General features: G+C 40.1%; 1 protein-coding gene across 1 annotated transcript in view; it reads right to left on the bottom strand.

Moving 5' to 3' along the window:
- The window catches only part of LOC114018710 (sodium/hydrogen exchanger 10), a 304,510-nt gene that overhangs the window by 269,979 nt on the left and 18,314 nt on the right, over positions 1 to 16,217 (bottom strand). Inside the window, exons 3-4 of the mRNA XM_043548755.1 lie at positions 11,805 to 11,933; positions 3,744 to 3,909 (exon numbers count right to left, since the gene is read on the bottom strand). Coding sequence (XP_043404690.1) covers positions 3,744 to 3,909; positions 11,805 to 11,933 — 295 coding nt within the window. The remainder of the gene's footprint in view (positions 1 to 3,743; positions 3,910 to 11,804; positions 11,934 to 16,217) is intronic.

The following is a 16,217-nucleotide window of genomic DNA, read 5'->3' as shown; positions in this document are numbered from 1 at the left end:
GACTATGGCATGTCCTAATGCTGTTATGAATCAGGAACATTGGTAATGGCATCTCCAAACTTCTTTTATTTATGGGGGGGGAGGTGTATTGTACATATGATACATATATTTGGTACACTGTTAATTTAAGAGAGGCTCAGGAAGTGACTTAGAGACAGAGAGAGAACCTGTATATATGTGCTGAGCTATGCTGCTGAAAACAGAGTATTAATACTGGAAAATGCTAGTTGATAAAAACTCTGTTTAATTTACCCTATCCTACGTAGATCTCCATTCCTGTGAGAAGTCTAATAAAAGACAATACAGTGATGTAGCCTCAATAGACCTTTGCTCTGATCACATATGGCAATTCTCATGTTTTTGATAAGACACAACACTGGTAGTGCAATCAAAGTGAATGAAGAGGATGTGTGGAAAATAGCCTGAAGTGGGACCTCAAAAGAGTTGCTTTCACTTTCCCGGCAAGGGCCTGTAAATCCTGAATTATCTTGTTCTCTGGATATGCTCTGGTGATGAAGTGGCAATTTTCTGTAATATTTTTATGAAACCTATGTGTGCCTCCATTTCCCCTATATTTTGCATGGTTACCCAGTGAGAAAAAGGACTGTTTGCTCTCAGGGCAGGCTAAGAGAAACAGGTATGAATGTTGCCCTAGCTGTCTGAGCCTGACTGGTTCATTATAAAAGGACTGTCTGAGGTCAACCCCATATCAGTGGAACATCCAAGAAGACAATGGAAAAGCCAATCATCAGGACATTGACACCTAGCAACCCATGATCAAGGAAGAGATGGATTTTGCCATCTCTCAGCAGGGAAGCTGAGCCCAATGCCCCAGCTCAAAAACAAAGGACTGGTAAGGGATAACAGTTAGTTGCTTGAAGGAGTCAGGGGCTTTCACATGGGAGCTGAACAAGGTCAGACAGAAAGGCAGAGCCTGACCTGAGTATGGGGGTTGAGTACAGCTTAGCTGGGCTTTCAGCTAACCAGACTGGACTTGGACTCTGCTTTAATCTCCATTTCTCTATGCCAAACTACAGATTTACTATTCTGTGGTCCACCTAATAAACCCTACTCTTTTGATAGTGCTGTTAAAGTGTCACTGCAAATACTTGGTGAGGTGCATTAATCCCTGAAGAGTGCATAAGTGTCTACCAGGAGTCTATCTCAGTATGACTTGCTGAACAGAGCTCACAGTATGAAGCAGGAGTGCTGGAGCCGCAGAGGTTCAGTCTAAGAAGGCAGTGAGGCTGCGTAGCCTACCCTGAAGGAAGAGTGAGACTACTTGGGGTCTGGCACACTGAAGGGGTTCCTCCAAATCTGGGGGCGTAGCACTGATTCTGTGAATCTGTAACAGTTCCCCACCCTCTATAGTGAAAACTAAGCAGGCTTTCAGCATGTTCTTTAGTCTTATCTTACCTCAAAGGGACATTTGGATAAGATGCAAGAATTATGCCTTATTTCACTTTGCATCCAGTGAGTGGTTCCATGCACTCAGAAAGAATTTCTTGAGATACACTGTGTGCAATTCTACCCAGGGGATACCAAGGCATAGCACAAGCAATTCTAGCCACTAGAGAGAATTGGCAATTGATGAATGCTGCTGGGACACCATTCATGCAATAAATTTTTGCCTCACTGCAAATCTTAACCATAGCGATAAAATTATGGCCAAAGCCATGCCTATTTTGACCCTTAGATGAGTGATTCTCTGTGCTGGGCTCTAAATAGTCATCTTGATTTTGAACAGCTATTGGGTTTGAATCATTTCTAGAATCTGAGGAGTTATGAATGGGGTCTCTTTCTCCAGACAAAGCACTGTCTTAAGAAAACACTATTTTCAAATAAAGATGCAAAACATACACATTAGAAATCTTAGAAATTCAAAGTTAATAGCCCACTTTTAAAATAAACATTCTAAAATACAGAATTCCAGTTCTCCAGACCTTCTAGGAGACCTCAAGCAAAACATGGAAGACAAGACTTCTTCATATTTAAAAACAGCAAAAAGTGGGGAGGGGTTGTTCAATTTTCTCAGGCCTTTTTTAGACAGCATAAAGAAGCAAAAAAGGGAAAAACCCCTACTGGAACCAAGGTTTACCCTTGAACAGCTGACATAATGTTAAACACATCTTGTTCCTGTCCATTTTGACTTTCAAATTCACATTTATCATCATGCCAGTTAACAGGACTCCTAAAGGCTGTATTCTAAGAGCCTAATTTGCTAGTGAACACAAGCCCTACAAGGCTTAACATCATAATCCTCCTGAGTGTGGGTTTTTTCTCCATCTTAGGCTCCTCAACCATATTAATTTGACTTTGTGGGTAGTAGACCAATTTAATCAAATTAACTCCTAAAATTAGCAAGACCCTCAAGATTGAAGATGCAGACTCTAAATCCCCAGAAACCCTCAAAAGAAATTCCCTTCAAGTGAAAAATGTAAGGATCAATATTTTTCTATTCCTAAATGTTTAAAAGATATTAATTCAGAATGACTGCCTACAAGTTGGAAGAATATTTGTAAGCGCTGCCTCCCCATTATACAAATCTCTTAAGGAATAAAAGGTCAAAATTTTATTTCTAAGATGGACTCAGAAATGTCTTCCCATACCAAAAAGATGGCAAACCTTGTGGAAGCGGTAATTTTATCTAAGGATCCTATAATAATATAAATATCTCTCAAAATAGACCATGACACCTCCTTTTTAGCTTTATGTGCTGCTGTGGCTTGGTCATCTCTACAGCTTGACTCTCCTGGATGCAAACTATTAAGATGCTCTCAAATTAAAATCTAAGAATAATAGAATCACGTATGAGAAACTTCAAAACATGTATAAGGCTCTTCCTTATTTATTATGCTTTTAGTAACATCACAAGATTCACTTCTCATGCCCTTCTTCTCTCTTACACAGTGGCCAGAAGGAACATGTGGTTCCAGTCCTGAGATCAGAATGTCATCTCTAGAACCATTCAAATCCAGGCCTCTTTTGTCAGAAGTTTTTGGGGGACGCTTTAGCTACAGCTGCGAAAAAAAAAAGTTTCAGAATCTTAGCATGTTCCCTATGCTCAGAGAGATAAGGAACAGTCACTTTTACTTCAAGGTTAAGAATTTTAAGGGCTTTGGCAAAAAATCACAAACTACTCTTTAGCTCCTTTCATTCCCTCAGAACGAAAAGGACAAAAGCTTCCCTTATAAAACATTTGGTCTCCATCTATGTTATATATATTGAAATATTTGTTTTAGTTAGATTGTCACTGTAACACTCACTATGGGTTCTAAAGAAAAAGGTCAGTAAAGAATAGTATTTTTTTTTAAGTTTGCTCTTGCCCTAAATATACTTTGGCTTCAATGACATTCTGGCAGAGGCTTTTGTTTTAGCTCACATTAACTTGTCTGAATCCAAAGCAGACCTCCATAACTAATAGCACCAGTGATATTTGGATATATATATATATATATATATGATGGAGTGTTTTGATAATTTTTTTGTTGCTGTCCACCACATTCATAACATAATTTATAACCTCTGTTTTATTATTTTTGGGAGTTTTCCTCGTTTATTCACAAATATTAGCACTTCATTTTTCCCAGTTCTCCTCCCCATTTTTGTTTTCAAGAATGCAATAAGCTCAAAAAAGAGCAAGAGTGATGAAATACAGCATGCCCCAATTTCTGTATTGTGTGCAGGATTATTTAAATCTAAAAATATTCATACTTTCCAAACTGTTGGAAAAATTGACATACCAATGTTTTTCACAGAAGCCACAGACAGGATAGGATCTGTTGTGCTAAGGATGATTCCAAACAACATGCTAACGTGCCAGTTCCAGTTATACTTATTGATTTTATAAGTTAACCATCCAATTAAAGTACAATTCAGCAAAAAGCCAGGAACTGAAAGTAGCAATATCTGTGAAGACAATTCATAAATGTATTATTAGATTTTAAAATATTCATAGATCCTATTGTATCACAAGATTATTCATTTTATATTCCCAGACAAAAACTATGTTAAATTGGATTTAAGGTTGAATGTATATAAGTAATTTAAAGGTACAAATATTATTGAGATATTATAATTATCCCATAAATAAGCATTGCAAACCCTACGAAATTCAGAGTTAAGGTTAAATTAATAAAAACCCAAACATGTTAAGAAATTAAAACAAACAGTTAAGACATGTGAACAACCTTATTTCCTCTTTGTGCCGACACCTTGCAATAACTATACAATCACAAGTGCATAATATCACTGCTTATAGCGCTGGATTAAATTTAACTGATTTTTTAAAACAGTAGATTTTTTTTTAAACCCATAGCATCACTACAGGACAGAGTTGCGGCTGCATGGGTGGCTGAATTGTGAATTGCTTTTTGTGTTATTCTGGCCACTTCAAATGGTATCACCTATCACCTGCTTATTCTTTTAACTGTTCAAAGAGGTTTCCCATCAAGTAAATTGTTAATGGGGGCTGTTTTAACTATCCTTTAGTCACCTACAGTAGTTTAAAAAAATATTGTAAAGCTGGAAGCTTTAATTTCTTTACCAGACTTGCAAGCACACCTGCACTGGGATTTGAAGCAATAATCTGGATGTCAATATGAAGAACCCTCAACTTCCTAGTGCTATGGCAGGAGTTTACAAAAACAACTAGCCTCGCTAACAAATTACCAATATTCAGCCTACAATCTGATGTATTTAAGTGGCACTTCCTATACCCAGTCTGGTACCTTCCCCAAAACATCCCTCAGACCCTGAACTGTGCACTAGAACTCAGGTGGGGTCTTCCCCTTCACCCTGCCATGTAGTTTGAGAGAAAAGTGCAAAGGGGACAGCCAGAGACTCCAGCTAGTAGGGCAGAATCAGTTAAAGCACCCCTTTAGTTTTTTGGAGAACTTTCTACAGTTTTGACTGAACATTTTTTTTTGCCCTGTGCTATTGTTCCAGCCCTCCTCCACAAGCTCTTCACCTCAGTATCACTCCTCTTACCCTCTTCTCCCCTGTTCCCCTTATCCTCTTCCCTTCCCTTGAGCTTATCCTTCCTCCTAACTAAACCCAGCAAAAGAAAAAAATAATAGAACTAACATGATGTTTGCTGCTATCACATTGTTCACTCTGATTGTGTGCTATACCCTTTCCCCACCCTTCAGCTGTCTTGTCTATTTAGACTGTAAGCTCTTCAGAGCAGGAACCATATTTTTGTTCTGTGTTAGTACAGCATCTAGCACAACATGGTCCAGGTCCATGACTAAAGCAACTAAATGGTACAGTGCTATAAACAAACAATAATAATTAGAGGTTCATCTGTCCAAGTACTCATATTGAGTTACTTGGGTGACATCAACATTACGCAAAGCAACATTCAGCCTGGAAGACTATGTTTGCCATCCCTTCTTTGTTTTATGCTGACTTTGTGTCATATACACGGGCTTTTCTTTTTATACAATACTTAAATGACAGATTAACATTCTCACTTATCTTCCAGAAACTGAAGCTCTTGCTTTAAGAGGAACAGATGCTTTTTCCAACCCTACCCCCACACTGAAAGTCATGAAGAGCACGTGTGTTCATCACTGTGTGCTCTTTTAGGACTTGCAGACGTCCATGAGAAGATACATGTGCTTCTCAGGAGATGGCATATGGGTTCTGTCATGTACAATGCCAATTTAGTCTGCACATGCTTTCAGCTACTGAAAATTGAAAGGGCATTAAAATATTTTCCCAAACACCACCAAACTGCAGGAACCAAAGTTGTTTTTTTTTCATCAGGGGCTGGATAAAAGTTTTTGTTCAGTTTTCATTTTATTTTCTCTAATTTAAACATTTCTGTACAATTTCTTCAGCCAGTTTCTAACTGGCAGCTTGCACAGAACAGTTCATATCTGAACTGAAAAAGCAAATATTGAAGTGCTGATACACATACTGATCACTTTTTTTTAAGTGAGAGTTGGGGAACATAGCCAATCTTGATCTATATAATAATTACATTAAAAATACCTTCTGTTATAAGAACATTAAGATTACACTCAAGAGTTAGGAAATGCCAAAATTAAAGTTACTCATGGAATCCTAATTCAGCTCCCTTGTGCATACATATTACAATACAGTCTTTATTTACCAGCTCTAGTGTCCACAATTCAAAAAACACCATCAGGCAGCCTCCAGGTACAGATTACAACCAGCTTAGTATTTACCATTCCAGGTGAGACATAAAGCAGCTGGCAACTGTAATATACTTAGGAAATATCATTAACAATGCTAGAGGATGCTTGAAAGATGTGGATACCTGCAAAGCAGCAGCTATTGTCATATTTCAGGCTTTTCTGTGGACTCTGTGGGGAAGTCTGGACACCAAGCAGCAGATCTACAGAATCATGGCTATACCAACTCTGTTGTATGGCGGTGAAATGTGAGCACCGAGGAACGCCATAGAGCACTAAATTGACATTTTTTATTCTTGTTGTCTTCATCAGCTATTTCATATTAAATGGCAGTTCAAGATCAGAAATGAGGATATTCGAAGCTGAACCCAGCAACCATACCCATCAGCACTGATTCAGTTTCGGCAGCTTTCTTGGTGTAGACATATTATTAGGATCGAAGACCAAGTGTTTATACCAAGGAAATGCAGCTATGCCACCAGCAATCAAGGGGCAGTCAAAAGGTTCGGTGGCATGCTAAGATTGCCAACAATGGACATAAACTGAATATCAAGCATGACCACCTTAAGGACCTAGCTAGAGATCCATTTGGGTAGTGCGCTATCTGAAGGAGGCTAAATCCCCTTGGGATCTGCCACAATGATGACAGTATGTCCGCAATTCAAGAAGCATGATGATAAATTCTAAAGGGTTCTGAGAAGTGCCACAAAAATGATTGTAAGATACGGTTTTCTAATCCTTTAATGATAGACTCAAGGATCTCAATCTATTTAGCTTGGCAAAGAGAAGGTCTCGGGATGACTCGGTTGCAGGGGAACAAATATTTGATAATGGGTTCTTCAAACTAGCAAACAAAGGCATAACATGATACTATGGCTGGAATTTGAATCTAGACAAATTGAGACTGGAAATAAGGTGTAAACTGTTAACAGTGAGGATAATTAATCATTGAAACAATTTACCAAAGGTTGTGGTGGATTCTCTATCACTGGAAATTTTTAACTCAAGAATGGATTTTTTTTAAAGATATGCTCTAGTTCAAACAGCAATTATTTCAGAGACGTTCTATGGCCTGTATTATACAGGAGGACAGACTAGATGATCATAGTGGTCCCTTCCGGCCTTCAAATGTATGAATCTATATGATTACAGCCAATATTGTCCATGTTTCAGAGTAACAGCCGTGTTAGTCTGTATTCGCAAAAAGAAAAGGAGTACTTGTGGCACCTTAAAGACTAACCAATTTATTTGAGCATGAGCTTTCGTGAGCTACAGCTCACATCCGATGAAGTGAGCTGTAGCTCACGAAAGCTCATGCTCAAATAAATTGGTTAGTCTCTAAGGTGCCACAAGTACTCCTTTTCTTTTTGCGAATATTGTCCATAAGACTCTACCTCATTCAGTGCACAGGATGGACAGTTGTTCACTGAATGGGTAGCTAGTCAATATTTCTTTTTTATCCTCATCATTCCATGTGTAACGCCATACATTGTTTGCTGCACACCATCCAAACCCTGCATTAAATATAATTATTAATTTCCTCATGGGCTTTTCTACAGTGCTGTCATCATAGTATCTTAGCATTTTACAAATGTTAATGAACGTATCTTCACAAAACCCATGATATGAGGTGAATATTATCCCCATTTTACACATGGGGAACTCAGGGACAGAGATTAAAAATGAAATTGTCAAAAATGTCAGCTAATTTTGGGTACCCCATGAGATGCCTAGAGCTTTATTTTTTTCAGTGTACTTAGCATTTTATAGCACTTATATGTTCAGAGCAGAGGTCCCATTGACCTCACTTGCGAGTTCTCAGCACTTCAGCAAATCAGACCCCTTTGTCTCATGCTGGGTACTCATAAAATGATGAACACACCATGGACATCTATGAAAGTTTTGGTTTAAGCGACTTGCCCTGCATCACAAAGAAGCTCTGGGGCATAGGCAGGGACAGAATCCAGTTCTCCAGTGTGGCATTCAACTGTCTTAACCATGAGGCAATCCCTTCTCTTCCTGCAGTTCCCTTCCTCATTCATCACACACTTTCCAACCTCTGCAACAAATGAGGCAGGAATCCTACATACAAGATCCTCATTCACCTAACAACCCAAATGAGTTCCCAAAGCACAGTGCATCAGGTGCACTAAATGAGGTAGGGGTCCTGCAGAAAATATGCTGTCAGATCATGTAACTAAAGACTGTATCTATGCATAAACAAGAGGGCCAATTAAGGTTGCATGAGCACACCTAATTCTGTAATTTCCTAACTTTGCATACTGGACTTTGCAATCTTAATATTCTTTTAAAATTTCTGGATGCAATTTCCTTTTTAAGAACCCGTAAAACTGAAAAACACAAAAATTCCATTCTGTGGAACCATAATAATCCCCAACGCAGTCTTCAGCAGGATTGGGATGATCTCTAGAGCCACAGCTCAGTCTTCTTTCACTTGAGTTATTGTAGTAACTGGTAGTAGTATAAGACTTTTCCATGTGAACCTGCCACTAGAGGGGGACGGAGACACACTTGACCCAAAGGGTTTCACAACTATTTGCTAGAAAGCAAAAGAATGTTCAGACGCGAGAATAATATGTTAAAATCTAAATTCTGCCAGGGAACGTAGTAACTAGTGGTTACAGACTCTTCTGCTCCTGTCCCTCACAAGCCTTTCCCTGGCCCCTTCTACCCCATCCCCACCACCTCAATTCCTGCCCCTCTCTGGCATTGTCCATTTTCCCCCAGCTTAACTGCTGCCTCTGTCCCCACTATTGCTCTTATCCTTTGCTCCTGCCCCTCTCCTCTACTCCTTCACCGCATCTCTTTCCCTTATCAATTCTCACATCATCTGCCCCTCGCTGTCCTGCTCCTATTCCCCTCCCCCAGGCTCCTAAATCCACCCCTGAGCTCCTGTGTGTCCCTGCCCTGCATATCTCACTCCCTCCACCCACACTCCTGATCCTATTCCATTCAAGTCTGTCTGTTTCCTCCTCCTCACTGACTAGACGCCAGCACCAGGAGCACTGAGAGCACGGGAAAGACAGTCTGCCTGCTCTCTGTCCACATACCCATTGCCAAACAGCATCCAGCAGCCAAGAGGAGCAGTTGCAGGGAAAGTCCTGCTCATCCTTTCCAACCCTGGGATAGTGCATGCACAATCCAGTCAGCATATAGGAGTTGCAAGGGGACAGGGCATGCTCAGTGCAGACTGACTCTTTGGAGAATTTAGCTGTCAAATTCTAACTAGACTCCACTGAGCACGTGCCAAATTTAGGCAAACTTTCACAGACAAAGTAAAAGGCACAACTCTGACACCAGGGCAACCCTGCCCCAATGACAAATGTCAAGTATCTTGTTCCACAGCAGAGAGGTGCTAAGTTTTTCGATGAAAACAATTATTCTTTTACATGGACAAAACAATGTGTTTTTCCATAACATTGTTCTTGGAAACAGCTTTATCATTTTAGCTGAAACTTGCCAGAAACATTTCAACTCATGCAGACCTCTAGCATGGAATTTTTCATCCCAAACAGTTTAACTTTGTCAAAGTTATAAGCAACTGAAACACAATCTTATAATGGAAAACACATGCAACCTTAACTACTGGTATCACTTTCTGAGACATCTATGTTATGTTTATTATTTTTATATATTTAGGAGCAACTAATTAATCCTCATCCATTTATGTTTTTTCATAGGTAGAAGCCTTACTCGCTGTTCAGTTAGCTTTGTTTATCAGCAGCAGGCAGTGCCAGCCAAATCAGCATCTTTTAAATAACTGGTTTAAAAGAGCAACTGTCGAAGGAATACTGGAACTGCAGTGGAGAAAGGCGCACCTGTGCCCCCTCTCAAGATTGTGGAGCAATTCTGGATGTTGAGGGATGGGGGCATGCTAAAGAAGAAATTCTTCATGCTCAAAGATAGTAGAATTAGCTGGAGGTGCTGAAAGTAGCACTCACTCCACAAAAATTTGTTGCAGCCTGGGTAACCATGGGACAAATCTCCCTGAAGAGATTGGGATGGACATCTGACAGAGTGGTGAAGGAGAAAACGAGGTTTGGCAGAAGTCTCCTGAGGAGTATACTGTGTCTTTTACAGTGAAGTTGCCTCAAAGCTCTCTGCTGAGCAGACCTTTTTTAATACCATCTGTGATGCTGCACTCCATATGATTTTATGAAAATATGCTAATGAGTGTGAATATAATGTAACTGGAATATGCTTCATGCAAAAGATCTCTTGTAAGGTATCATTACAAAGCTTACAATCTACTGAGTATGGTCATCCTATTTGTATAAAGGTATCACTCTTGTATCTGAAACTATAAATATGAAATATAACTCTGAGGTCCTATTGTAATTATGCAAAGTGTGGGCCATTATTGGTGGTTTGGGATCTTGATGGCTCCCATCAACTAGGACAAGTGGTTGTAAATGGCTCTGTTTACTTGCAAGCCTTCCTGTGAGTCAGGTGAGGAAGAATGAAGGTTTGGGGTCTCACAGGATGTGTGACCATGTCATCTGCTACTGGAATGCATCTTAAATCTGGTGCTTTCCATTTAGAAGGAGGCCAGAGAGACAAAAGATTCCCGCCTTGTGCCAAAGCTATAGAAGGGGGTGGAACAGAAAAAAGGGGGCTGCAGTCATGAAAAATCCCCTAGCTACCACCTGATCTGGAACAAGGACTGTACCAGGGGAAAGGATTGGGCCCAGACTAGAAAGGAGTCTAGTCTGTGAAAGAAGCTTATCAGAACATCTCTGAGGGTGAGATTTACCTGTATTCAGTTTCTTAAATGTATTAGGCTTAGACTTGCATGTTTTGTTTTATTTTGCTTGGTAACTTACTTTGTTCTGTCTGTTATTACTTGGAACCACTTAAATCCTACTTTTTATACTTAATAAAATTACTTTTTGCTTATTATTTAACCCAGAGTAAGTAATTAATACCTGGGGGAGCAAACAGCTGTGCGTCTCTCTCTATCAGTGTTATAGAGGGCAGACAATTTGAGTTTAACCTGTATAAGCTTTATAGAGAGTAAAACGGATTTATTCCGGGTTTCGATCCCATTGGGGGCTCGGTGTCTGGGTGCTAGAGACAGGAGCACTTCTTAAGCTGTTTTCAGTTAAGTCTGCAGCTTTGAGGCGTGTGGTTCAGACCCTGGGTCTGTGTTGGAGCAGACTGGCATATCTGGCTCAAGAAGGCAGAGTTCTGGAGGCCCAAACTGGCAGAGAAAATGGGCTCAGAGGTAGTCTCAGCACATCAGGTGACAGTCCCAAAGGGGTCTCTGTGACCGAACCATCACACTCTCCCGCACAGGCCTTAAGATCAGCACTGGTAAGATAGAGACACTGAGGGCTGTGATGCACCCCAGTTCTCTCTCCCCAAGACCTCTCTCTTCTTCACTCCAGGTTGAGCTATGCAAACTCCCAACTCACAGATGAGGTGTCACTACATTTTAAAAGGTAAAAAGGTTTCTAAAGTCTTATTGCTCCAATGAAGCTTTTCCTTTTCTTTTTAAAGTTTATAATGTATACCAAACCATTGCAACCACTTTACAGTCACAAAGAAAAACAAGGACACAATTACCTCTTACCTTTTCCATATAATGAACTCTAATAGGAAGTTTCTGAAATCACATCTTACCTGCCAAAATGATTTCCGAAATATATAAAAATCCATTTCAAAAGCAGCAGTAAATATTATAACAGGTGTGAACATATGAAGAAACAGGAGCGGATCAATTTCTGCAATGTATTCTGTCAAAATGCTAAACTGACAATACAAAAGAAAGATAAGTACACTTATTAAGTGATTTCTTGAAAAAAGTAATATATGTTATGGAATGGGGGAAAAATAAAAGTTTTTTTCCTATCTGTAAATCTGCAATGATATTAAGTAATCATCATTCTAGACCAATTGGTTTCCCTTTGCTGTTCAAACTGTCAAGACAATGTGATCAATCACCGACTTCTAAATATTTGTCATTCTCCTCTCACCAAACTGCATTGCCTCTTTCAACAATTTGGACCAATGGGCTCCAAGTAACAGTGCCCACAGGCTCCCCACCTAGGGAGGAAATGACCATTACAAAATGACAATGCTCAGCACCCACCTAAGGCCAAGCATCTGTGAGGCTGACAGGAAAAGTCAGTAGTGCCTTGCAACAAATATATGTGGACTGCCAGATGACAACCTTACACAACTCTTTCACAGAAGGCCTTTCCCTCTAAACCCAGGACCCTAGTATGAAAGATACCTGGGAAGAAAACATTGCAGATTTATATACAGAAGTAAATGAAGGTTACTTACCTGTAACTAGAGTTCTTTGAGATGGACTCTGCATATTTACATTCTTGGGATGCACCAACCAGTTCAGCTTGGATGGTAGAACCTGCTGATACAGTGTCCATTAGAGCACTTATACACCCCTCCTACTCCTTCCCTCATCATTCAAGCACATTCTGAGGGGGAGGCAATAAAAGGGGTCATGGTGCCACCTGCTACCTCAGATCCTGACACTGCTAATATAGAGTACAAAATTGACTAGAACTCAGCAGAAAAGGGGAAGGCAGACTGGGAGTATGAATATGCAGAGTCTACCTCAAACAACTCCACCTACATGTAAGTAATCTTCATTTCTCCTTCAAGTGTCCTCTGCATATTTCTATTCTTGGGATCATTTGGCAAGCAGTAAATAAAAAGGTGGAGGGACACAGGTTCCCCCTAATTAAAGACTGAAGCACCACTCTGACAAACTGAGCCTGAAGTTTAGCTGCAAAATCTAAAGCATAATGTTAAATTAAAGACTGACTAGAACTCCAAGTGGTAGCTTTGAAATTTCAGTAAGGGGAACACGTCTAGCACATATAACAGGGGTAGCAATTGCTTGAGTGCAGTGAGTACCCCCCAGGAGGAGAAACAGAAGAGATCTTATAACTCTCCTCTATATACTGCCTAACCCATCTAGACAAGTACTGTGTAGTGATAGCTTGACCTTTAAAATTTCCAGCATATGAAATGAATAATTTGGGAGAAGCCCAAAACTCCTCAGTCCTATTCACATAATATGACAAAACTTGTGGCATCTAAACAATGTAATCTAGACTCCCCTTATGAGCATGAGGTCAAGGAAAGAAGACCCATAAATTAATAGATTAACATGATAGTCCAAAATTACTTTAGGACAAAATATGGGCTGATGTCTAAGTACAACTTTGACTTTATGAGTAAGAGTGTAAGGAGGGTCAGCAATCAATGCATGCAGTTCACAAATTCTTCTAACAGATGTGACAGCTATTATAAAAGCCGTTTTAATGTAAAGATGAAATAAAGAATACTCTGACAGAGTTCAAATGGTGGAAAAATACGTTTTGTTAATACCCAATTTAAATTCCACGGAGGAACTGGATTTTTTACTGGCAGATACAAGTTTAATAAAGCCTTCAAAATCTTTTTAAGAGTCATGTGAAACGATAGATTTACTATTAATAGGTGTATGAAAGCTGCTATTGCTGCTAGATGTACTTTACATGAGGCAAACACACACATTTTTAAAATTAAATAAATATTCTAAAATACACTGAATAGGAACTGACACAAGATCAATATCCTTATCATAGAATTGTAGAATCGTAGGAATGGAGAGGACCTCAAAAGGTCACCTAGTCCAGTCTCCTGCACTCATGGCAGGACTAAGTATTATCTAGACATGGGATTCTGAACCTTTTTCTTTCTGTGCCCCCCCAGTATGCTATAAAAACTCCATGGTCCACCTGTGCTGCCACAACTGGTTTTCTGCACATAAAAGGCAGGGCTAGCATTAGGGGGTAGCAGAGCTCAGTGCTCTGGGCTTCAGCTCTGCACAGCGGGGCTTCGGCTTTCTGCCCTGGGCTTCAACGAGTCTAACACTGGTCCTGCTTGGTGGACCCCCTGAAACCTGCCCATGGCCCCCCAGGGGGGCCCAAACCCCTGGTTGAGAACTGCTGATCTAGACCATCCCTGACAGATGTTTGTCTAACCTACTCTTAACAATCTCCAATGATGGAGATTACACAACCTCCCTGGGCAATTAATTCCAGGGTTTAAACACCGTGACAGTTAGGATGTTTTTCCTAATGTCCAACCTAAACCACCCTTGTTGCAATTTAAGCCCATTGCTTCTTGTCCTATCCTGAGGTTAAGGAGAATAATTTTTCTCCCTCCTCCTAGTAACAACCTTTTATGTGATTGAAAACTCTCATGTCCCCTCTCAGTCTTCTCTTCTCCAGACTAAACAAACCCAATTTTTTAATCAAACAGTTATGCACCAAATCTTTTCTATATCAAATCATAACATTTTCTAGTCGACTGTTCTTGAATTAAAACACATTGCGCAGCTAAGGAGCAAGATTTCTTTAAATATGTTAAAGTCCTATTCCCCAATCTGCTAGATGTAACAGTTAAGGATCTGGATGAAAGACTCTCCCTTGCTGCTGGAACAGCATGTCTGGTGTTACTGGTAGAAGTTGTAATTTCCTTTGGATAAGAGAAATAAGTCTATGAATGTGACACTCTGTACCTCAAAATAGGAACTCTGAAACCTCCGTATTCAACATTGTCATATGATCATATGTTTTGTACAATGCATGCCTTGTGAGGTATCATTTTAAAAGTCTTGATCTGTTGAACCTTAATATCCTGTTGAATTGTATGTACTATCATTGTATGTGAAGTTATGAAGTATTTCTATATGTGTTACTGAAATATGTTGTGAGGTTGGGAGATGCCCACAGCTGCTCTTTTCAGTAACGACAAAGGAGCAACTATCACTGGCCAGACAGGCGTTGATGGCCAATCAAGAAGAATCCACTATCCCAGAGACTCCTCAGCAAAGATCCTTCTAGCAGCTGGAAGAAAGTATAAAAGAGCGACAGTGACATCATCACTTGGCCTCTCTCCTCCCCCATCTCAACACCTGGAAGATTGTTTGGAAGACAAAGACTTTGAACTGGGGAAATTGGTCCCAAGCTGGGAAGGGAATCCAGCCTGTGTATTGAGAACTGTGAACTGCCTGTAACATCTCCTAGGGGGAAAGACTTCTTAGTCGGTGGAATTCAGACTGTGAATTTATTTTTATTTCCTTTGTAACCTACTTTGATCTCTATGCCTGCTATTTCTAATCACTTAAAATCTATCCCTCTTTAGTTAATAAATCTGTTTTATATTTTATTTAAAACTATGTCTTTGGTTGAGGTGTTCAGGGAATCTCAGCTCTGATTACAAAGACTGGTGCATGTCCACTTTCCTTTGAGGAAGCGGCAAACTAATTAATGAGCTTGCACTGTCCAAGGTATATTTCTGGGGTGCAAGGCTTGGGTGGAATTGGTTGGTGCTTCTCTCTGTATGATTCATGAGTGGCTTAGAGAGCATCCATGCAATTTCGCAGGGTGTGAGTCTCCACATGCTGAAGGCTGAGTGATCACAGCACCTGGAAGGGGTTGGCTGCTTGTCATAGCTTTGTGAGTTAAGGAGTCACAGTGGTCCCACAGTTCCAGGCTGTATCCCAGGGATCCCATCACAATGTACCATTGCTGCTTCTGCCCTACAAGGGCAACTAGTATCATTTTGACTGAGTCCAGCCTGATCTTTGCCAACACATTTAATATTAATAGCAAAGAAGAAAAAGAATACATTAGATCAATCCTCCAACTGACAAAGAACACATCTGTCAACTAAATGTCTGAGCCTGCTCTTGAACAGAAGTGGGGGCACATGGTGTTGAATCTTGTTGTGAAAGGACCTATGTTCAGAAAATCCCAAAGGTTGAAAACGTCCTAAGTCAGTGAATCCTTTAGTGACCACTTGGGCATCGGAGTAGAATCCCTGCTCAGCTAACCCATGATCTCATTGTGAATTCTCGCTACCATGTAGGGCGATCGGATGGACTCTGTAAAATACACCCGACTCATAGCTATATAGACTTTTTGCAAAGTTGTTATGAACAAGTCCTCCCTATTTGCTCAGTTGTTATGAAGAAGTCCTCCCACTTTGCTCATATAAAATATTGCTGACCTATCA

The sequence above is a fragment of the Chelonia mydas genome, chromosome 6 (genome assembly GCF_015237465.2).
Source record: "Chelonia mydas isolate rCheMyd1 chromosome 6, rCheMyd1.pri.v2, whole genome shotgun sequence".
Lineage (NCBI taxonomy): Eukaryota > Metazoa > Chordata > Testudines > Cheloniidae > Chelonia > Chelonia mydas.
The sequence above is the reverse complement of the archived record's forward strand: the minus strand, read 5'-3'. Positions and strand labels throughout refer to the sequence as shown.